At 40.3% G+C, this 22,700-nt stretch overlaps 1 protein-coding gene across 1 annotated transcript in view; it reads left to right on the top strand.

Annotated features, from left to right (window-relative positions):
- The window catches only part of CACHD1 (cache domain containing 1), a gene marked incomplete at its 3' end in the record, with an annotated part of 92,157 nt that overhangs the window by 63,895 nt on the left and 5,562 nt on the right, over positions 1-22,700 (top strand). Inside the window, exons 5-15 of the mRNA XM_009583628.1 lie at positions 3,844-3,970; positions 6,146-6,290; positions 7,947-8,163; positions 11,686-11,835; positions 12,898-13,131; positions 15,730-15,879; positions 16,453-16,576; positions 17,316-17,433; positions 19,204-19,372; positions 21,426-21,568; positions 22,152-22,333. Coding sequence (XP_009581923.1) covers positions 3,844-3,970; positions 6,146-6,290; positions 7,947-8,163; positions 11,686-11,835; positions 12,898-13,131; positions 15,730-15,879; positions 16,453-16,576; positions 17,316-17,433; positions 19,204-19,372; positions 21,426-21,568; positions 22,152-22,333 — 1,759 coding nt within the window. The remainder of the gene's footprint in view (positions 1-3,843; positions 3,971-6,145; positions 6,291-7,946; positions 8,164-11,685; positions 11,836-12,897; positions 13,132-15,729; positions 15,880-16,452; positions 16,577-17,315; positions 17,434-19,203; positions 19,373-21,425; positions 21,569-22,151; positions 22,334-22,700) is intronic.

Consider the following 22,700-nt stretch of genomic DNA (forward strand, 5'->3'; position numbering starts at 1 on the left):
ATTGTAAATAATATAAAGTATTAAATTATAAATAATACTATAAATTAATTATGAACTCCTTTATTTTAATGCTGTTGGTGAAATTAAAGTGGGCAAGTTATTTCATCCAGGCTTTAACTAATTGTTCACATGTCTGATTTGAAAATACATTTTTCAAGTTCTGTAACCCATTAACAAAAACTTAAATACCAGAAATCCAGCCTCTTTACACAAAACAATTGCCATACTTTACCCCCAGAACTAGGAAATCCTGGTGGCTAGATGTAAAAAGGAGGATTTAAATGTTCGATATTCTCTTCTCCCTCCCTGCTCGTGAGGCACTGCAATCACGTGGAGCAGCAGTTCAGCCGAAGTGGTGGTGTGCCTGGACTTCGGCTTTATTTATTTCAAAGGGTAATTGTATTAGGTTTTTCTAAGTTTTTTGTATTGCAGTAGAATGGGTAATGTTGATTGTCATACGTTGCTGAAAGACAGTGTTGTTTAAAAAAAATATTTTTAAATAGTTTTGTTGGTTTTTTTTTTCCTCCGAAGGATTTGATACTTTTAAAGGATTTTTTCCCAGGCTTCTCTTTGCAGCTTAATAAAGGGTTACAAATACTCTCCTGGATTCCCACAGCTGTGGCCGTGCAATGTGCTCCCACGCAGGAGAGCTTGTGTGGGCCGTGAGCACCGGTGCTGCACCTTCTCTGAAGGGTCAGGGTGCCAAACCTTCAGCGAGTTCAGAAATGAATCTGGGTTTTCCCAGACAAGATTTCAGAGAGGCAAAGAGGATGGGTGCTTTGCAGGGGGATGAGGAGAGGAATTTCTGGTAGTCCTAGCTGTAAAAGCTAGAAACTCTGTGTGGGTTAGGTTTATTTTGTTTTTAATTAAAACTGATTTTTGCCTGAAGTTTTCCGTGGTGCCTAAATTTGGCAATATTAAAATTTCACATTACTTAGTGTCCCTGCTACACAGAAACCATTGTCCGTGACCAAAAAAACCTGCTCTTTGTACAAAACAGAAATGGCGCTGCTGAACTAGTATCATACCAGGTGTAAAACCAAAACAAGGACTGAAGAGAAATTTAGGGGGAACTTGAATGAAACAAACAATATTCACAAATTTGTTTGACTTTTGGTTGCAAGATCTTGGGTGGTTTCTTTGAAAGTGTGAAAATTCCTGAGAAAAAGGTTCCTGCTCTGAAGAGCAGCACCAGGTTGATGTTACCTATGCACAGGGGAGAGGGAGAAAGAAGCTTTGGCATCTTTGTTGGGGCTGAGTTGGTATTTTTTGGAGAAGGATGAGAAAGTAAGAGGTGTGAGCAGAGTGTAGTTCAGGTCCCCGGCTCAGTCATTAACACACTGGGAAAACCCTCATCAACCATTTCATGTCTTGTTCTTGTTTCTTCCTCGGTCCTCCTCCTCATCTCGTCCATTGAGGCACCAAATTCTTAAAGCCACAATCGTGCAAAGCTGCATCTTTGTACTGAGCCCAGCAGGGTGCAACCAGGACTTCCACCGGGACTTCTAGGCACTGTGGAAATACAAAAAACTCTGGCAAAAAGGTGGGGGTAAACCCCAAGATAGTGGTTTTTACAGGGTAATTATGCTGAGCTGAATGTGGAGAGAACATCGTGGCCGCAGCCAGTCTGGGAAACTTGAGAAAGTGCTAAACTGTTGAGGATGTTGAACTTAAACCGTACTCTACGTGGGTATTTTGTCGCAGAATGTCTGCCTAAGGTTTGACATGTGCCTTGCCGTGATTTCCAACCCAAATATTGGCATATTTGATAATGACTGAGATTCAGGAGATGAAACTAACTGGCCTATTTTCAGTGTCAATCCTAAGGGAAATGCCAAAAGTAAATGCTCAGCAAAAGGTGAAGCACTGTAAATCTGCCGGTTCTGGCAAGTTTTATAATCAAAGAACATGAAAGGAGAAATGGCAAGAAAATACTCTTTTTTTTTTTTTTTTTTTTTTTTTTTTTTAAAATGCATTTTAAGCTGATATGATCCATTGTAACTGTTAGGTAAAAACTAAAGTATTCAAAAACTAAAGAATTCAAACATTCAAGTTTTATTTTCAGTTTGTTGCAAGCAGAGATGATGATTTACCCCACGTGGAATATGATCCTGTTGCTGCTGTGGTGATGAGAGGGTTTGTGCCTCCCATGCTAATGACTTTCTGTTCCCTCTCTCCTGGGAGCGTTTTTCCTTTTGCTTTAAGGGACTCGGCAAGCTGCCTAATGTCACCGGTCTGGCAAAGCTGGCAAATGCATGGGATGAGCACCGATCCCTTCACCTCCTCAGGTTTGCAGGGAGAGCAGTCGAGGTGCACGCGCTGGGTCGCAGCTGGGACGTTTCCATCGCACTACGAGGCAGAAATCTCAGTGCCGCCTCTGCCTCGAGTGATTCAAACACGATTGTCACCACCTGGGCTCCGAGTGCTCGGGATTTCCGCAATATCCGTACGCTCCGTTGGTTTAGCTTGGTGTATTAAGTATTTTTATAAGTTATTAGTGCAGACAGTCTTAGCCCTGGGGCAGCTGCTTTATTTGGTTGCTGGTTTTGGTGGTGTTTGGTGTTTTTACTAATGTAGTCAGTTTTGTTAACATCACTAAGCTATACCCTTTATTGTTAGTGTTAAGTAGCGCTTCCTTAAAGATTATTTTAATAGGAAATTAAGCACATTTTAAAGAGAATTAACGTGACCCATAAACTACAGGCGGGTTTGAGATGTGTGCCCTATGGTTATATTCTGAGCTCAGTTCCCGCTTGACTACATGACTTGGGAACATGTCATTTACCTTCTTTGTTCTTCACTTTTTGTCCATGCAATGAGTAGCTAATGATCACCTGCCACAGAGGAGTTTCTGAGAGACTTGGAGGAAAGTTGCGATATAGCTGCGAAGAACTGTTATTATCATTCTTTCTGAATTTTATGATCTTGAAAACAGGAACCTGGTGGAGATGCTCAAGTGAGGACGGGTGGAACCAGCATGGGGCCACCACCCACTAGGTAGCACTTCTGTGTGGCCACCCTTTGAGGGATAACCCTTTGAGGGAAGATGCTGTGTTTTCCCTGAAAAGTGGCTATTTCTCCTAACAGGCAATACATGAGGGGCCCACAGCCTTGTTAATGATGGCGCAGGGGTAATGAGAAACTTGGGGAAATTCCTGAGTCCCAAGAGTGGGAGCTGTACCTATCTACCCTTACACAAACAGGAGAGCATGATGAACAAAGAAGAAAAATTCTCCCTTTTTTTTAACCTTTTCACCTATTTCCGTACGGTGAGTTTTTCCTCGACCCACATTTGTGTGTAAAACTGTTTTTGCTAAGTGTTCATGTAGACGTTTTTAAACAGATGTCAGAGTAGGTAATGTTAACAGATTGGGTTACAGAGCTGTAAGCGGCAAACCTACTTCGTATTTGGAGTTATTTCAGTATAAAGAACACACGATATTTTTAACATTAGGGTTTTTTTCTTTATGAAAACTATGTGGACAATGTGTTTATCATTACATGTGTGTATGTATACATATTATATATAATTGCTTTAATCTCTTCCTCCCTTGCGCCTGTCTTGGCTTCTTGGGTTGCAGTTATACTTCAGAGATTCAGGAATTGTCATCACATGTTAAACAAAATCTGTCGAGTCCAGTGTTAAGTTTCCAAAAGACTTTAACTGTTTGCAAATCAGACAGGAAGACCTATCAGTCCTCAAAAAGAGCTACTTGTTGGTGTTGGGACCTTGGTTATTCTTCTCCAAGCACATACGAGAGAGGCCTTGAATAAACATACCTCCAAGTTTGACCTCCCTTTGTAACTCTACTTCGTTTTTCGTTTTTCCTCTCCAACCTTCAGTTCTTGCTGATAATCTGAAGTCTAACCCAGGAATTAAATGGCAGTATTTCAGCTCAGAAGAAGGCATTTTCACCGTTTTCCCAGCCCACAAGTTCCGGTGCAAAGGCAGCTATGAACACCGCAGCAGGTATGATTTGTCTCCTTACAATTTAGTGGGCAAAGCACTAAAATTGGATTCCTCAAGCACTGATTTTATTTCAGCGTTACGCTTTGCCAAGACGACAACATTCATGAGTAACTTTAATGGGGTCCCTTGGGTTTTCTTAGGTTTGTTTTTTAAAGCACGAGTTTTCACTTTTAAGAAACTGAGATGTAAAATAAAATTACATACAGGTTCCTCACCTCTCCCAAATCAAATAAGCTGTAAATAGCAGTAACTTGTAAATTGTAGGTCAGCCCATAAGCAAAATTTGTCTTGTATTTGACTTATATTTGACTCCTGTTAATAAAGTGGTGGACGTGTATTCTACTGATTTGGCAGGTGCATCGCTTTGGGGAGGGAGGTGGAAGGATAAGAGACTGGAAAGGGCATAGGTAGGAGCATTTTTCCAAGGTTCAAGTGGCACATCGTGGATAGTAGGGAAGCAGAAATAGTGGAAACTTTCTGGTTTTCTACTAAAAAAAGCTCTGGAATAAAGGATCAAATGGTGACAGGGTTTTCCTGTGCAGGGGAATATTCCTGTTCTGTAGGCATGAAGCAAAGCAGTTGCAGTGCAGTATTTTTTTTCCCTAGCTTTTGCTGTCAATGCTGTGGGACTGATAAAGACTCAAGGGTGCAGTCTTCTAAGAAAGTGCAGTGGCTTTAGTATCTCTGGTCACACATTAGCTAATTGTACCAGTTAATGAATCTATGCGGAGGAAGTATCAGCACATCCAGGTACGTTTCCACGTAGCTGAGTGTACAGAGACTAAGTAATGTTTTGGTTACCTGTCAGTGTTGAGCAATCAAATATTTACAGATGTTATCTTCTATGTGTCATCAAAGCATGAAGCGTCTGGGCTTGATTAACTTTTCTGTGGTCTTGGAAAGGTGCGGTCTGACATGTGAGGGGGTACCCCAGTCTTGATCAGAATTTTGACACTAAAACCATTGGTGATTTCATCCAAATCGCTTAGTCTTGGTTGCAGTTTCTCTATGGCTAAATAAGGGATATCTTTTTGCTAATATTTACTTCAGAAGGTAGTTTGGATGAATTAATTAGTTAATACTTAAGTGCTTTGAAGATCAAAGGCCCTATTTAAGTTCTGGGTATTAATACCAGTGTAGAGCTGCAGGCTGTTTTACAATTAAGAACTGATTTGTGCCAGTTGTTTATTGCAGTGCCTTGTCTAAAATCTTCTGCGTTTCCCTTACCCTTAATAAGATTTCTGTGGCTGCCTTTGATATAATAAAATTTAGATCCAAAAACTCACACTTGACTTTAACTAGTTTAGGGTCTGGTCTAAAGAGTGAAGAGAGTCCTGTCTTTTTTTAATTCTTCGTCCCTGCTGAAGATCTTCCTAATTTGTTCCAGGTTGAAACCTTACTACGAGATCTTTCACACATCTCTCACAATATTGAAGTGGATCTGAGCACCGCTTCACTGAAAATAGGTTTTTTGATGTTGGCATAAACAAACACATGGCAGCGCCAAGAGCCTTCACCAGAGTTAACTCAGATTGCCCATGGCGTTTAAAACTGCACAGACCCAAGGGGTAGTGGAGCACGACCCCTGTGAAACGCGTTCCAGGGCACCAAAAGAAAACCCTGTCTTGGCCAGAAGCCTTCCCTTATTACAGTAAACCAAATGCCCTATGCTGATGCAACTCTGCACAGTTGCACAGGTTTTTACTTGTCATGTAACCAGCAAAAACCACTATTGCACTTACTTTTACATGTGAGTAAGGTTCCCGGCACCCAGCATTTCTCATGAGGCATTTCTTGCTTGTCAATGCTTAATCCAAAACTTGATGTGAGCTGCTGCAAACAGTAATCCCAAACACTGCTGTTGTGTCAGCAAAATGGTTTATTCCTAGCTGAAAACAGTTGCTGTGACAGAGGGAGAGGGATCCGATACCTGATTCGGTATTTCTGATTAAAAAATCAGAAAGAGAGTGAAAGCGAGGGCCTTTTCTTTACGTTCAGATTCTCAGCTGGTCTTTCCTAGTAAAAGTTTTCATAAAGGCAAAAATTCCTGTTATAATTCATTGTTTCTTCATGGGGTGTTTTTGTTTTTAATTCTCAACTATTTTCACTTGTAAACGTTTTAGTGCAAATTACAATATGACTCATGACAGTGGTTTGGGTTTTGTTCTCCTTCAGGCCTGTCTATGTTTCTACTGTTCGACCTCAGTCCAAGCATATCGTTGTCATTGTGGACCATGGGGCTTCGGTCACAGAGACGCAGCTTCAGATTGCCAAAGATGCTGCTCAGGTTATTCTGAGCTCTATAGATGAACATGATAAGGTAAGTTTTCTCTAAGCAATGAGCGTATTTTCATTGGTTTTAACCATGCTCAATGTTTTAAGTTTTCACCCAAAGCAGTGTTTTTAACTTGTGGTCCATGGACTCATGGGGATCTGTGGTCTACCTCTAATGGGTGATGAAGACTTGAACTCACTTTTGGAAGCCTGTATTACTGCAGGGAAAACATTTGGGGATCCACAGGCTGGGAAAAAAGTGAAAACCACTGATCTAAGGCAAAATCTTGTTTCTGAGTGATGTTAAAAGGCTCCTTCATCTTGGCAGAGACTTTAGGTGATGGTCAGCAGTGTGATACGGTGTGCAATTAGGAGAACCATGCTCCGAGCCTGATGACTTCTGAAGTTCTAGATTGCTTTGGACAACTTTACCTTTTGAACAGTTTTACCTCTGAGGCTGTCTTTTTTTGCTTGTGCAAATGGAAATGATTTATTCTGCTATATTGGAGTGAGCTGAAACATAATTAGTATTTGGAAGATTCCCAGACAACCGTGATACCAGCAAGGAAAGGCTAAAGCAAAGGGCCAAGAAATATGGATTTTTTTTTTTCTTGCTCTGCCACAGATACTCTACCTGACAATGAGAAAGTCACTTAACCTGTAATTTTTTTTAAGTACAGATTACAACCAGGGGCCTATAAGGTGTTTCTGTAGGACCACAAGCAGTCCCCAGTTTGGTCTTTACTTTCAGTAATTCTCTGTTAGCAGGACGTTGATCATTCTTTCTGTTTGGTTGGTTGGTTTTTTTTTTTTTAATAGGAACGGAGTTTCAGTCAAATCAAGTTGAAGGACAACTGATTATAATCTTTGCCTTAAGTCTTCTCAGTAGTAGTATGGGAAAAACACTTCTAACTTCTGTGCTTTTATAGAGTTTTTTAATACAGTATAATAATGCTTATAGTTTAGCAGAATTAATAGTACTTAAATTTAAGTGGCAAAAGTATTTGTCTTAATATAGGCCTATAATGAAGAAAATACATTTTAGACATATATTACTTGGTCAGTAGCTCAGTGGTTATGAAACCTGTTATACGGGTATATAATTACTGCTTTATTCTATGACTGTCTTGCATCAGTCATAATTTATAATAGAGTATGCCACTCATTTAATAAGACTGGTATGTTATGTGTCTATTAATGCAAGTGTTACCACTACATGCCTTAACTTATTTACAGGATAAAAATTGATGGTAGATTTGGCTTGCTTTGACTGAAACATTAAAACAACATAATGCTTTGACTGTGAAAAGTTCTTAGAGGTTTTTTTTTTTCATTTTCTGTATGCACTCCACTTTTCTATAGGCACTCAAGGCTCTGCTGAAAATGCTATCTGCTGATTTTGTGTTCAGTTATCTCTAGTTCACTTAGACTTCTGCCCAGAACTGTGTATTAACTATTATGTACGAGCAGAGTGAAGCTGACTTCATCTGAGAAACAAAGACTGAAGTCTCTTTTTCTTGAAATCACCATAAGTCTAATCCTTTTCAAATTTGATGGATTTATGCCTCAAGCATTTATTTTTTAACAATTGAATTTTAAATCCATGGAATTTCTTCAGTTGGCTTATCATTGTGTTTTCTATATCGGTGCATAAAGAATTATAAATGGTAAGGTAATCCAATATAGTTTCTTCTCTTTCAAGATCTCTGTGTTAACCGTGGCAGACACAGTAAGAACCTGCTCACTGGATCAGTGCTATAAGACATTTCTGTCTCCTGCCACCAGTGAGACAAAAAGGAAGATGTCCACCTTCGTTAGCAGTATAAAGTCATCTGACAGCCCTACGCAGCACGCAGTGGGATTTCAAAAAGCTTTCCAGTTGATACGAAACACAAACAATGGCACAAAACTCCAAGGAAGTAAGTCTCTTGTTGTGCAATCCTGATTATTTCTCAGGCTTGCAAATGTTTTCTTATTTGAGATTCTCACTTTGACAGAGGCCAAAGGAGTATAGTGTCTTGAATATTAAAAAAAAAAGCGGGGGGGAGCACATGTTTTTATTAAGTAGCGTTTACTTGATCTGGAATCTGCATGAGTGACTGTTGAATGTGGCCGTTCCCTTTTAATTTATTTCAGTTGCTGACTTTCCTTTCTTTTGAACTATAAGATGAAATTGCAGGATTGAATTGCCTGATAGCTGAATTAGTTTCCAAATGCATGCAGGGAGGTTTTTTTAATGAAAATTGCTCTTACTGCAGCTTCATTGACTTATTGTTAAAACATACCTGTATGGGTAATCCGCCTAACTGGAATCCTATGGAAGTGGCCCTTGCTTCTCAGGGGAAAGGGCTTTTTGAGAATACCAATTATGGGTGATATTTTACAGAATGTGAGGTTGGCCTGGCTAAATTTTCCTTCATCTAAGAATATCCTCCTGAATATTGGTGTATGCGTTGTGGGCTTTCTCCTTGACATTCCCAAGACTGGGGGGGGGAGAGGTGTTAATGTTTTTTGTAATGAGGATGTGGTGAAATATGTGGAGAAGATGGATGTGGAATTGAGTGGCACATTTGCTTGCCAGGAAGCCGTGGAAAGCAAATTCTTGAAGCTCTGCTCTGAGCGCTCATTGGAGTCTAGTAACATTGCCAATGCTGCGGCAGGGTGAAGAAATCAGACCGGTCTCCATCGGTTTAATCAATTTATGTAACGCAGACCCCATAGCTTGGTCCTGTGCCTGCTCCAGTGAGCGCGCATTCTTCATTGTCCTGAAGGGCACCAGCTCAGAACAGAAGAAAGTGAAAAAGAAAAGTCCAGGAATGAGAGTCCTTTGGAAAGTCTAAGGAAATGTGCTCCTACTTCATGTGACTCCTTCGGTTTGTAAAATGGTGCTTTTGCCAACTTCTGAACTTTAGGCCATAGATACAGTGAAACTTTTATCTGACTGTAAACTGCTTAGCTGAAAGAGAAGGTTGTCAAGGGCAGGTTTTTACCATCCTCTGGCAAAATGATGAAAGGGGTGCAACTTTCAAGAAAATAAAAAATAAATAAATAAAAATCCAGCGCTGCTGAAGCTGGCTGGGATAAGATGCGTTAGTCATCAGTAGTTATTCCAAGAACATCAGCTGTGGAGTCTTGCAGCTTCCTCCTACATATCTTTGATGTTTGGCACTGTTTGTATATTAGGATTAGAAGGTTTTGGCATATTCTTCATCAATGTGAAAACACTTTACTAGGTTTCATACCAAACAATTATTTTGGGGCACAAGTACAGAAAGTTAAAGGAAAGGCAAATGCTTTGGATTTAGGTTTTCTCTAAGTATGAAAGATTTTGAAGACCTAATGCGTGTATATAGCAAACTTCAGAATTCATAGGGTGAGACACAATAGGTTTGAGAAGAGGATGTTTATAAAACATGTCTCATTTTCTTGTAAATAATCTTTTCATCTTTCTAAAAAAGAAAAATAAACCTAGAAAAAAATATCATTCACTTCACTGTTAATTTTCTAACATCCTGTTCCCGGAGAACAATGTGTGGGTGTGTCGGGGAAGCTATTGAGATACAGACTTGCTCCCAAATTTGCACTGGAAAAGTTAGAAGGGAACTACTGGTACGAGATGGAAGAATTGTGCCGTTGAACACGCCTGAATTTCCTGCCTTATGCTGGTTCCTATTGCAGTCCTGCTCAGCAGACCCTCATCCCAAAGCGTAAGAAAATGCTCTGCCACCGAGCACCATCATTCCCCAAAAACATTCTAGTTAAAGAGGGGTGGGGGGTGGGGGTGTGGGGGTGTGTGTGTGTGTATATAAAAAAAATTGCAGTGTGAGTATATGTTATACACACACACACACTATAGATAGGTGCAGTCATGGTACACGGAATGTAAGGGCCTTTTCCAGCTATCAGAAGTGTAGTGTATCAGATAGCCTAGGATGATCAGCTGTTGAATAAGATGCCCTGTTTAGCACAGGTCCCTAATGCAGACTTAGGACTGTCTTATGTTACTCCTGCTAGCAAAGCTTTTAGACTGCAGCATCATGCCTGGCTGCAGTATATAATAGCTATGCTATAGCCTAGGAAACACATTAACAATTTTCCTTAAACTACAGCCAAAGTGCTATTAATACCTGGCTTTGCTTTTTTCCCTAGTTTTAGCTTCTAAATAAAAAAAGGCAGGAATTACCCCCAAATTAACAGCTCCTCTTAATTTGTTTGTATCAAAAGCCAATTCTAGCTGAAATTCTTTTCAAGTCATGATGACAAAATGTACAAGTCAAAGCATTTGTAGCTATTTAAAAAAAAAAAAAACCAACAAACCCAAACAAAAAACAAACCAGATGAGACAACAAAGTTGGTATATAACCAACTAACCTCATGTGCTTCGGATTATATGGTGGTGTATGATCCCTACAAGTGTCTTAATTACATGCATAAACCACTTTTAATAATGAGATACAATATGATGAAACGGGATGGTGTGTGAGCAATGATTTGAATTTACATGTTCAAAGGCTTTGAGGCAGGCCGTTCGCTGAGAACATACTCGGCTTGAAAAACGTGTTCAACTTCATGCGAAACGAGCCGATGATGAATGGTGGTGTGCCGTGTCACATTTCTCAAGCATTACGCTCTAACCTACAACCGTACGAAAGCGTCGGGTGCCTTTCATCCTGCGGCGTCCTCCAGCTATCGCGCTGCAAGTCGGGGACTAAATTGCAGCAGTGCTAATGCAGGCGCGAAGGAGGAGTAGTGGGTGAAAAGGTCTTTTGCAAGGATCTTGTGTTTCTCATGTACGCCTGTTGGGGTGCCCACCACCGTGCTACAGCAGGGGCTGATCGCACGGCCAGACCTTACTGGAAGGGAGGACGAGGAGGGACCCGCGATGTCGAGCCCTCTGCACAGCTCTTGCAGCAGCAACAGCTGGGAAAGCACCGTGCACTTTTCATGTAGGAAACACATTTGGATGCTCCACTGGGATGCAGCTCCACTCCCCTCTATAGAATTGCAGGACGGGAGAAGAACAGTGGGTCAGGAGATGAAACCTGCAGGTCTTCTGCTTTTGTTAAGCCCTCTCCATGGGGTTGGAGCAGCTTCTGCAGCACACTGCACGCTGGTCTCGCGTGCTCCTGCGGGGTTGCAGCCAGGCCAGAAGGTGCCTGTGAGGTCTGCTCAGGAGAAACAAGCCACAGTGCTTCTGGGTAGCTGGGAGGCACCAAATCAAACAGATGTTTGTTAAATGCTATGAATGAAAGTTTAATAATGAAGGATATAATTCATAAGACTGCAGCGTATTTATCCATTGTAGATTCCTGTGAATCTCATAAATGAAGCTGTTAGCAATATATGGTTGTAAGCAGATGTAGGGGCTCTTACCACATCACTTTCCTGAGTTAAAAAGCTAATGCACTTTCTGCTATATATATATATTAAATTCTTTTTAGATACCGATATGGTCATAATTTATCTCTCGGCTGGGATTACATCAAAAGATTCATCGGAAGATGACAAAAAAGCTACTCTCCGTGTCATCAATGAAGAAAATAGTTTCCTCAATAACTCAGTAATGATTCTTACTTACGCGCTTATGAATGGTGAGAAATGGTTTTGTATTTCCAGTGGATGAAAATTCCCCTTCATTGTACAGCTAGTTTATTAAGCTCATCCAAATGTAATTCCACGCCTTATTGAGAGCGGTTTGCTAATGGGTTTTGGCCTGTGTAATCCAGAGGCTGCGCTAAGATGTTATCTCTTTGGTGTATAAAACTGTGTGCCACTATATGCTTATATATCACAGTGCAGCTGCTCAGGATATAAAGTATTGTTGGCTAAATTGTGTGGTGGCAACCAGACTGAATTAAATTTGATAACTATTGCAACTGTAAATCTTCCTGACACTGCCCGTGTTTCCTGGTGCAGCAAAATGAGAGTATATGTGACTTCTGTTTCAGTGCTTTGATAACTTAGGACACAACTTAAGAGTGAAGTTAAATATGAAGATCACGCACACAGTAGTTTGGCATCCTATGCTTTTTCCAACAAAGCATTTTTAATAAGAAGGCTATATGTTGTATTACTAAAAATTGCACATGGGCTCTAGCCAAGGAAATTAATGCTTAAGCTAATGTATCATTTGACTGTAAATTTAAATACTCATTTGAAACCTAATATGTACAGAAGTCTTTGATTTGTCTGCAGGAATTGAGCCTGGGACTTATGTAAAATGTGAAACTTTAATGTTTAAGCTAAAGAACAAAGCCTGTTATCTCCAAGGGGTATAATACGCTCCTGGTCCTTTATGTGGACTAGCCACCGGTGGAGAAAGAGCTGTCCTGTGGATTTATGGGTCACATAAGTCTTTGTTAAAAGATCTTGTTTAAAGTGGTGATGTGAACAGCATGTTGAATTTTGCACTGTGCAACAGTATGTGAGAGGCAATCTTACTAAATTTTGTACTAGCTAATTACTTTTCCTAAAACCATACTAGTCTTTCAGCACTTTACCTTATTGCTTAAATAAGCCTGTAGTATATTCAGTCCTACAGTAGAGCATATGTATCGTTTTGCTTTTATTGACAATACTTTGGAGTAAGATACAGAAGGCTTGATGGAAAGTAAGCTGCTTCTATCTCCTTCTGTTTCTGACATCTGTTTCAGAGGGAGTGACAGGTTTGAAGGAACTGGCCTTTCTGCGGGACCTGGCAGAGCAGAACTCGGTGAAGTACGGGGTGCCGGACCGAACAGCCCTACCTGTGATCAAGGGAAGCATGATGGTCCTAAACCAGCTGAGTAACCTGGAAACTACAGTTGGCCGATTCTACACAAACCTCCCCAACCGAATGATCGATGAGGCAGTCTTCAGTCTGCCTTTTTCAGATGAAATGGGGGATGGTAAGTGCTTACACTGAATTTAAGTATAAAAATGTAAGAGATCAGGTTCCTTTTCGCTTACATATTCCTGAACATACTGTAGTCTTATAAGGTGATGCTTTTAGGTGTGTTCCCAAAGCAAATGTAAAATTAGCCTTTCATGCCAGTAGGTTTTTTTAACTGCAGAAGATCTAGTTATGAAAGAAGTGGTATTAAGACATGGAGTAGATAGATTCAGGTTGGATTCTCGAGGGTGAAATTTGTTCTTATATGTGTGTATGTATACAGCATCCATAATTTAATTTGTGGAGAGAAATTCTTTGTACTTGAGGGAAGCAATCTTGTCATGTTGAAATGACGCTGTGACCATGCTGCACCATCACAGCGTTCGTTATTTCAGTACTCCTGTATGCCTTGAGGCTCTTACAGGTAGACTCAGGGGATTGCATAGGTCCCCACATTGGAGGAGAAAGTTGTTATCGTTTGAGCCTCCCTTTCCTGTGGAGCCATGCATGTGACTTTTGAGTCATCCTTCCTGCTGGAGTTACCTTTTATTCTGTCTTTGCACCCCAAGCAGTGGCTCTTCACAACTAGTTTAGCATCCATTCCCTGCTGCCGGGCTGTAAAGGTGGGAATGCCGGACGCTGGCAGTCAGACCTCTGTAAGAGGGGGAAGGCAACCAGCTTAGCAAATGGCACAAAGAGAGATTATTAAATACTGTCCCAAATGTGCTATCCTTAGCTCTTCCTTTAGCTTCAGCACGCTTGGTCTGCCCCCAGCACCAGACAGGACAGGAAGGCAGAGCTGGCTGGTGATGGCTTGGACGTCTGGAGCAATGATACGCTGAATTTAGTGGAAGCCTCGTGACAATTTTTCCACAGACTGTGAATGCATCCTGAAGAATATCTTAACGCAGCAGATGTCTGTAGTCTGGTTCTCCCGTCAGTTTCTAATTTACACTGACGTGGTGGGAAGGTGCATGGATCTGCCCTTTTACCTTAAAACTAGATGCCACGTTACCAAACACTGTGTGTTCAACTTGATCTGATCTCACCGCTACATCCAGTAATGGAGAGACTGAAGGTGTAGATATCGATAGAGACTTCTGGGAGCGTACCAGCATGTGTATAAGGTGACACACGTGTAAGAAATGCAGAAATTAGTTTAATTGTGCTCAGGGTAAGCATGCACTGCAGGGTGATCCTATTTGGGTTCTTGCCGGGGGCAGGTTCAGGAGGTAGGGAGCGGTCTTAGGCTGCTCCCACAGTGCTGGCAGAGCTCCCCCGGCGGGACACACACCCAGCCGTGAGTCCCTCTGCCTAAGCTAATACTTGCTTAAGAGTCATCAGTTGTAAGCTGCAGTGCTACTGCTCCTTTTACCTTTGGGATCTGGTGCCCTTCCTAAAGCTCAGCGTACGCACTTGGAAGGTCGGAGCTGTAGGGTTTACCCCTGATAGTTCTTGGGCAGCTCACCTGACGTTTCTCTAGCACTAGCACTGCTCCAGTGCTCTGTAAAGAGATACGACCATCACGGTGTTGTTAGGAAATACACTGGTGATTTTATATTGCTTTGACAATTGAGCAAATTCTGTATTTCTTCATTCAGGATTGCATATTCTTAGTCTTGGCTAGTACGCAGGAGTAGTTGAGGGTTATGCTGAACAGTTTTTAAGGGCTGCTGAGTTTAGGTTGCATGTTTGCCTTGTGTGTTGAGTCCCAAAAGAAATTTAAGACTCTTCCTGAGCAAACCTTTTCTGAGTCAGAATGCTTGCTACTTTCTGCATTTCCTAACCTCGGTAGTGGAGCTGTATTATTACTCTCTCACAAAGCTGTACCCAAGCATAATGGAAAATTTGAGCAACAGAAGGATTAGAAGTGGTGCAATAGAGAAGGTTTGTCTTACATAAATATCAAAGTGTACTTAAAAGCTTATGCATGCAAACGAATTTTATATTGGTTTGAAGGAAAAGAGTCGCTGAGTTTCCAAATAGCAGCGGTGTAGAAAGTAAGAGAAATAAGGTATTACCAAGAGTTCTTACCTCAGGCACAAGATGCATCCCAAACCATTGTGTAATTATGGGTGTGATTCCCATTACAGTGGCCATGTTGGGATTTAGTTAAGCAGAGGAGGTTTAATATTCTGAATATGCAATTAGATGAGCAATAGTTCATCCCTGTTGTTGCTTTACAAGTACAAATTCTCTTCCTCCCTCTTCCCCCTATTTTTTAAATTGCCTTAAATGATGTTAAAGGAACAAAATACTATCTTGGCTTTTCATGCAAATGCATCTCTTATCTGTAAGGCATCCACTTGCAGACTGACAAAAACCCCAAAACATTAATTGTGGTGTGTATTTTAATAAATTGATTAAATGTACCTTAGGTCACTATCAGAAACACAGAAATTAACTAATTAGGGAGAATGGCTAAAACCAGCCAGACATGGCAGATAACCTGCTCAGCTTCCCTGTAGGCATGCCAATTTTTGTCCATATTCCAGCAAGGAACACTGTATAAAATTTAACTGTATCACATTTTGAAATGATAAAGCTCATGCTCTGTTTTCTCTAAAAATAATTAACTAGATATTATTGCTGATGTTATTTCTCTCATTCTAAGGCCTGATAATGACTGTAAGTAAACCGTGTTACTTTGGAAACCTGCTGCTAGGGATTGTTGGAGTAGATGTTAATCTCGCATATATCTTGGAAGATGTCACCTATTATCAAGACTCCTTGGGTTCCTACACTTTCCTCATTGATAATAAAGGTAACTTTTTGGCTCAAATAATCTTTTCTAGTCCCACTGAGATCATTAACCATCAAAACTCTTAATTCTCATGTCTCAAAATAGTCTATAAGTAATGAATGATAATATTTATTAAAAGATTAATTGCATGTTGTTTGGTTAGTTCTGCCTGAGAGTTGTCGGACAGCTGGAGACTGTAGCTGGATTCATGACTTGAAACTTCTGTACTGGAGTTTTGATGTGGAAATGTTTACTTGCTGTTGAGATTTTCTACATGTGTAACAGAGGTTTTCTATATGTGTAGGGCAAAAGGCAAAACTGGTTTATTTGTGTGTTCAGCTCTTTTCCTCTGATCCCAACCTGTTTTTATTGCTTGGCTCTTTGAGCTGTCTTTCATTTGCAACTTACCATGTTCTTAGTTTGCAACTTCTTTGGTGATAATATTGCTTATTCACTTACATTTGTTAAGCCTTTGTAAAAATTGAGGAGCACTTGTATGTAGTTACTGTAGTCTTTTTTTTTTCTATAAATATTCATCCTGGACTCAGTTGTTACAATGCATTCAATGTCTGGTTTTCTGTCTTTATTTTTTAGGATACACTCTTATGCACCCATCCCTTACCAGGCCCTACCTGCTGTCTGAACCACCGCTCCATACAGATATTATCCATTATGAGAACATTCCTAAATTTGAGCTGGTGCGGCAGAACATCCTTAGGTAAGGAATCGGGATGTAAGTGCAAACGTTAGCAGTCCTTAGGGCACTAGAAGTATTTCTAGAGGAGTTTTAAGAGAATATAGAGTAAAGTTCCTTTTCCTATAATATCTGGATACTCAGATGGAAATTTTTTTTTTTCCCCTTTTTTTTTTCCTACCCACCCCCAAATGCAGAACAAGTCTGGTTTGATTTTTTTCCTCCAACTTTCTTCATTTTATCACTTGGTGTGCTAAGCAGTGGTTTCCACAGCTGACCTGGGGGCTACTCTTTCTAATCTCTCTCTTTCATGACAGAAAGATTTTCCACTATTTGGTCTGGGTTTTTCTTTATCCTTTGTCTAATCCGAGTATGTGTTTTAACTCAGTGTGGTGGTACATGAGCGCATTTTCAGCATACATACACTTTGTCTTCACCTAAGACAGATAACAGTTCATCTCTTTATATCTTATGATACTTCTGTAAATGTACAGAAGATGGGTTTTGCTTAAGAGCTTTCTCGGTGTTTAATAAAATGCTGTATGTTATATTTGCCAACATAGCATTCCCCTGGGCAGCCAGATCAAGTGTGGTGGTACATGAGTGCATTTTCAGCATACATACACTTTGTCTTCACCTAAGACAGATAACAGTTCATCTCTTTATATCTTATGATACTTCTGTAAATGTACAGAAGATGGGTTTTGCTTAAGAGCTTTCTCGGTGTTTAATAAAATGCTGTATGTTATATTTGCCAACATAGCATTCCCCTGGGCAGCCAGATCATTACGGTTCCTGTGAACTCCTCACTGTCTTGGCATGTAAACAAACTGAGAGAGATTGGAAAAGAAGCCTACAACGTCAGCTATGCCTGGAAAATGGTAAGGAATAAAAGTGACACTGTTGCAGGATAGCATAGAGTAAGTTCATATATTGAAGAGTACATTAATGTATTGAATATAGTGAAGCATGAAGTATGCTATCTACTGAAGTATGAAAGGTTTGAATTACTCAGAAACCCCACGAATGTTACAGTGAAGAACCAATGAAAATTACCATTTCAGGTTTGCTACCATGTCATCTTCAGAGATGTGTCTGTATGGATACTTGTGTGCTCTTTCTTCATGAAGGCACTCATTTCATAAGACATATGTAATGTACAGTCACATAGAGATTATACTCGTGCTTTCCCAATGGAAGTAAGTCTGTACTGGTCTGATGTCATACTGCAAGCCAGGTGACACACAAATACCTACCAGAGACCACATTTGAGTACAGTGCTGAGGCAGGGTTTAGTATTAGGTCATTCTTTTGCTTAATACTGTTGTTATGTTTGGGGCAGAGTAGTATGGTCCATTAATTAATATAATTGGGAAAATGTCAGCTTTTCATTCTGATGCTATCTTTTTTCAGAACTGTAGCAGTAGCCAGTAATGATGTTTCCCGTAATTTAACACTTTTCTTACAAACATTAGTTATATCGAAGCTTTCATTTGAAACTAAGTACGATGTGTACGCAACAGGCTATATTACCAGTTGTAAGAGCTTTAAGAGAGCTTCTAGCAGCTGTCTTCCTTTCTTCAGTTTAACTTTTGAACATATCTGAACACTAATCTTGACCCAGGGATTAAAATGGAATGTAAAGTTAAATATAATCCAGGTGAATTTCACTGATGCCAGAAATAATTGGCTACTTTTTTTGTGCCAACAAACTTAGGAGGGTACGCTGATGCCAGAAATAATTGGCTAGTTTTTTGTGCCAACAAACTTAGGAGGGTACTTGTGGATCATTTCACAGTATTAAGTTAAATCCAACCTGAAAGATTAAGCTAAGCAGTTTTAAGAGATTAAATCTGTCATTGTGTAACAGAAATTCACATACGAGGGTGTCTGGAGCTAATTTTCGAATGTTGTAATGCTACATTAAATATCAAACACCGTTGCAGAGCAGCTGGGCAACTCCAAGTTTTGCTAGTCTGATGTACTATAGGATACTTAAAATATACAAACCAGTAAAGCATGTGACACATGCAACGCACAATTAAGAGTGGTAATGATAAAATCTTATTTTCGAGAGTAATTCCCATTCTTCATAATGGGAATACGTGTTTTTATCAACTGTGAACCTGAAGCCTCTCCTCTGTTAATGACACTTTAAAAGTATCCACAAAACAGTGTTAGAAATTATTAGTAATTGAGCAACAAATTGAAGGTCGTAATGTAATCTTTTTTTCCTGAAAATTAAATATTTTTATTTTGTGCATAGCCTACGGAAAAGCATTTTTTGTACAACTTAGTGGCTTCAATACATACAGGATGATTACAGCCTGGAATGTGGCTGTGTGGGACTTCAGACGACTGAAGACAACCGTCTCTATCCTGTATAGAGACTGATATGGCTTGAAAATTTTACCTGCACAATCCTTTTCTCTGTTTTCTGTAGGATTAAGTCCATATTCGCTTCTTTGAAAAGGAGTTGTCTGTTTTCAGGGAGACTGGGAACTGTGATCCTTGAGAATATGGCAGTGTGGTGCTGTCTTCCAGAACTGGACGAGATGAGCAATTAAAGAGAATGAATGCTAAATAGAAAATAAGTTCTGTAACACCTCCACCTTTTTGTTTCGGTTTGATGACTTGCCCATATTTTTCAGGTCCAGGACACATCCTTTATTCTGTGTGTCGTGGTAATACAGCCAGAAATACCTGTTAAACAGCTGAAGAATCTCAACACTGTCCCCAGCAGCAAGCTCCTGTATCATCGACTGGATCTGCTGGGCCAGCCAAACGCCTGCCTGCACTTCAAGCAGCTGGCTACCTTAGGTAAAGCTTTCTTGCAGTTTGTCTTGACTTCATGCATATTTGTGTAGAGCGTGGCAGCAGAAAGTAAAGTTCTTCTCACAAAACACTGGAAATACTCTCCTCTTGAGAGGCTTTTATTTCCAAGGCTGATTTTCTAATCAGCTGTTACCTTCTTAGAGCTCTTCATAAATCATAGCTACCCTGCTCAACGGCGAGCACTTGCATGGATGAACGCAGTGGGACTGCTCGTTAGAGTACGAGATAAATGCACCGTGAGTCTTGCTCAATAAAGTTCCCAGCAGGTGGAGTGGGGAGAGTGAGAGATGTCTCACCAAGCCTAAAACTAAGTTCTCTTCTCTTGGCTGTAAAGCAGCTTATTGACAAATACCATAAGTAGGATGAAGTCCTGGCCAGTCGTGCAGGACTACTATTCTTTTGACTTTGATTTATGCAAGTTTTTCAGTGCCATAAGCATTTACTACCATCGATCCATGTGAAGTCAGAAGTTAAGTCTGTTGGGGGAAACTGAGAACTTCAGTGGTGTGATGGTTTCCAGACCCTCCTTACCTGCTCAAAAATTCTCAGGTTACTGATGCATTCCATAAACTGATTCTGCTCTGCCTGTCTAATTTCGATAGTTGCTCAAACATTACTGGAAAGAGGGAGAGTCTCCATGGCAGTATAAGTTCTAGTGTCTGGAAAGGATAGAGAACTTAAAAACCATAATATATTCTAAGAACATAGAGGTTTTTTTATATAAGCATCGTAAGTTGCAAGCTTTCATATTTAAGTATTAATCTTGGGGGTTTTTGCTAAAATATATGCTGTATTGTAAGAAGTTCTGAATGAAGTGCTTTTGTTTGTAGCAAGGTTTGAAGGTCTCATGGTGGATTAGCGGCACAGTTGTGATATTTTCTTAGCTGTATTGCAGTGCCACAAATAGCTAAGTGAGATTAGACTGGAGGAGTTATGGAAGAAGTTGACAAACCTATGGAAATTGCTTTGCCAATTGCTTAAAATACAGGGGTTTTTCTTTCTTTAATGTGGTGCCTAGTCTTGATTATCTTATATCCAGAAAGACAAAATATAAATGGAAAATATCCAAAAAACGCAGTACTAAGCTGACAAGTGGAAAAACTTCATGCAAAGCAAAATGCAATCACATCAGAATATTTGGTCTGGGAAGCAGATGAAGGACTATAATAGAAGTTCATAAGTGATGACCGCAGTACATATGGTTGCTGGATGTATGGTGATGTGTTTTAGAGGAATGTGAATAAAAGCAGAACACTTCACGTACTCCAATGAAATTTTTCCTCTGGAGACCATTACACATGGGGAAATCAGGTTCCATGGGTCAAAGATTCAGAAAAGGCGTTCTTCTCAACCTTCAGCCCTGCATTATCATAATCGTTTTTCTTTTTAAAAAGAAAAAGCTGTCTGGTATTGCAGTTTCTGCACAATGAAAGTTTACTTTCTAGTCTGTTCTGAAAATCACCCCAGAGAGCTACACTTTTATTGGTAAGCTCCCTCTTCTGCGCTTTTAATTGTCCATTTGTTCATTATCTGTAACAGAAAGTGCTCGTTTTCATTTTCCTCTGCCATATCTAACCTAAGCATGGATAATTAATCTCTTCTTCTTTAGCACAAAATCTTTTCTTAAGGGAAGACTGCTTCTGTAATCTTTTGAAAAGTAGTAATTCAGAAATTGTTTAGACTTTGAGAACAAAGGCACTAAGGTCTACCAGATAACACATGGAGATCAGAGTAAGTGGACTAACTTTGTGACTTCTGTATTTTGAAGCAAGAAAGGTAGTTCACGTGCAACATAAGTTTTGTCAGTGCCTGGGGAGGCACGCTGTGCTGGTAAGCGCTCTGGTTTGGGTGGAGAACTTGAAATTTCCTGCCCTCGCTCACAGTCCACCTGTGCCCTGAAGGAGCTGTGCGCTTTGCATACTGAAGTGTGGGAGAGAGGAGGAACAGGCGGAGGATACCCTTTCGTGGTACGAATGTGTTTACTGTGCAATACGTGCAATTCATTGTCCTTAATTTTCTTATATTTTGCTATTTTTAGAAAGCCCTACGGTAATGCTTTCTGCAGGCAGCTTCTCTTCTCCATATGAACATCTCAGCCAGCCCGAGACGAAGCGGATGGTGGAGCATTACACGGCGTACCTCAGTGACAACACACGCCTGATTGCCAATCCTGGCCTTAAGGTATGTCCTCGGTGCTGACTGCTCTGGGCAGCCCTGGAGACCCTGGTTTCCTCACGTCCCACACCTTCATCCGGGAGGGGAGGGCCTGAAACATTGATCTCCTGATGCTCGTAGGGTTATGGAGAGGTGGTTCGGAGTGGTATTCCCATGCCTGGAGAGATGGCCATGGGCTTCAAGGCCCAGAAGAGTGGAGAGAGGAGGGGAGAGGGCTTCCTCCCCAAGAAGAGGGAAAAACAAACACTCGAAAATTAAAGCTACAGTAAATTCTTAGCAGAAATAGCTTTCTGTTCTTAGGCTTATAAATGAGAAATTTCTATTTTGCATGCAAGCAGAGCAGTATTTATATTTACGTGAAGTAAAAAAGCAAACTCTAAAAGCTGCAGAGATAACGACAACAATATTTCATTATAATAAGCTTTTCCTTTGCTTGGAATGTGCCAGATGCATCTGGTGTTAGAAGACTTTAAACAAGTAATTGAGTTTAGATGATCTCCAATCACTCTTTAGGAAACCCCGCAAGCAGCTTATTATCTTTTCATGCAAGTCTTAGAGGAACCCTGCTAGGTCTGCCTTTGTTTTGCAGTTTTCTGTCAGAAATGAAGTAATGGCTACCAGTCACGTCACAGATGAATGGATGACACAAATGGAAATGAGTAGCCTGAACAGTTATATTGTGCGCCGTTACATAGCAACCCCCAATGGGGTGCTCCGAATTTACCCCGGTTCCCTCATGGACAAAGCATTTGATCCCACCAGGAGACAATGGTGAGTTTTTAGGGTCCTGTTATCAAAGCTTTGGATAATCTTGGAGGGCAATAAGGAAAATATTTGGTATCGATTTCATAGCCTGGGGTTTTTTATGGCCAGCTATCAACTATTTAACTAGAAATGTTTCATCGTGGGTAAAAGGCTCGGTGCTTAAATACAGCTAGTTAAAACCTTTATTGGTTCTAATTTCAACCCTTTTTATTTTAAGTGATAGTTTCTGTTTCATATCCCTGCTATGGCAGATGGGAATATAAATATTCAGAAAATGAGCATCCCCTTTAGGGATTAGCTAATTCGAGAGTGTTTTCAGCTCCTTGTGCCATTTTTGGTTGTTAATATTTTGGTCTTTTTGTTTGTTTGTTTG

This window comes from Fulmarus glacialis, unplaced genomic scaffold, assembly GCF_000690835.1.
Source record: "Fulmarus glacialis isolate BGI_N327 unplaced genomic scaffold, ASM69083v1 scaffold6588, whole genome shotgun sequence".
Taxonomy (NCBI): domain Eukaryota; kingdom Metazoa; phylum Chordata; class Aves; order Procellariiformes; family Procellariidae; genus Fulmarus; species Fulmarus glacialis.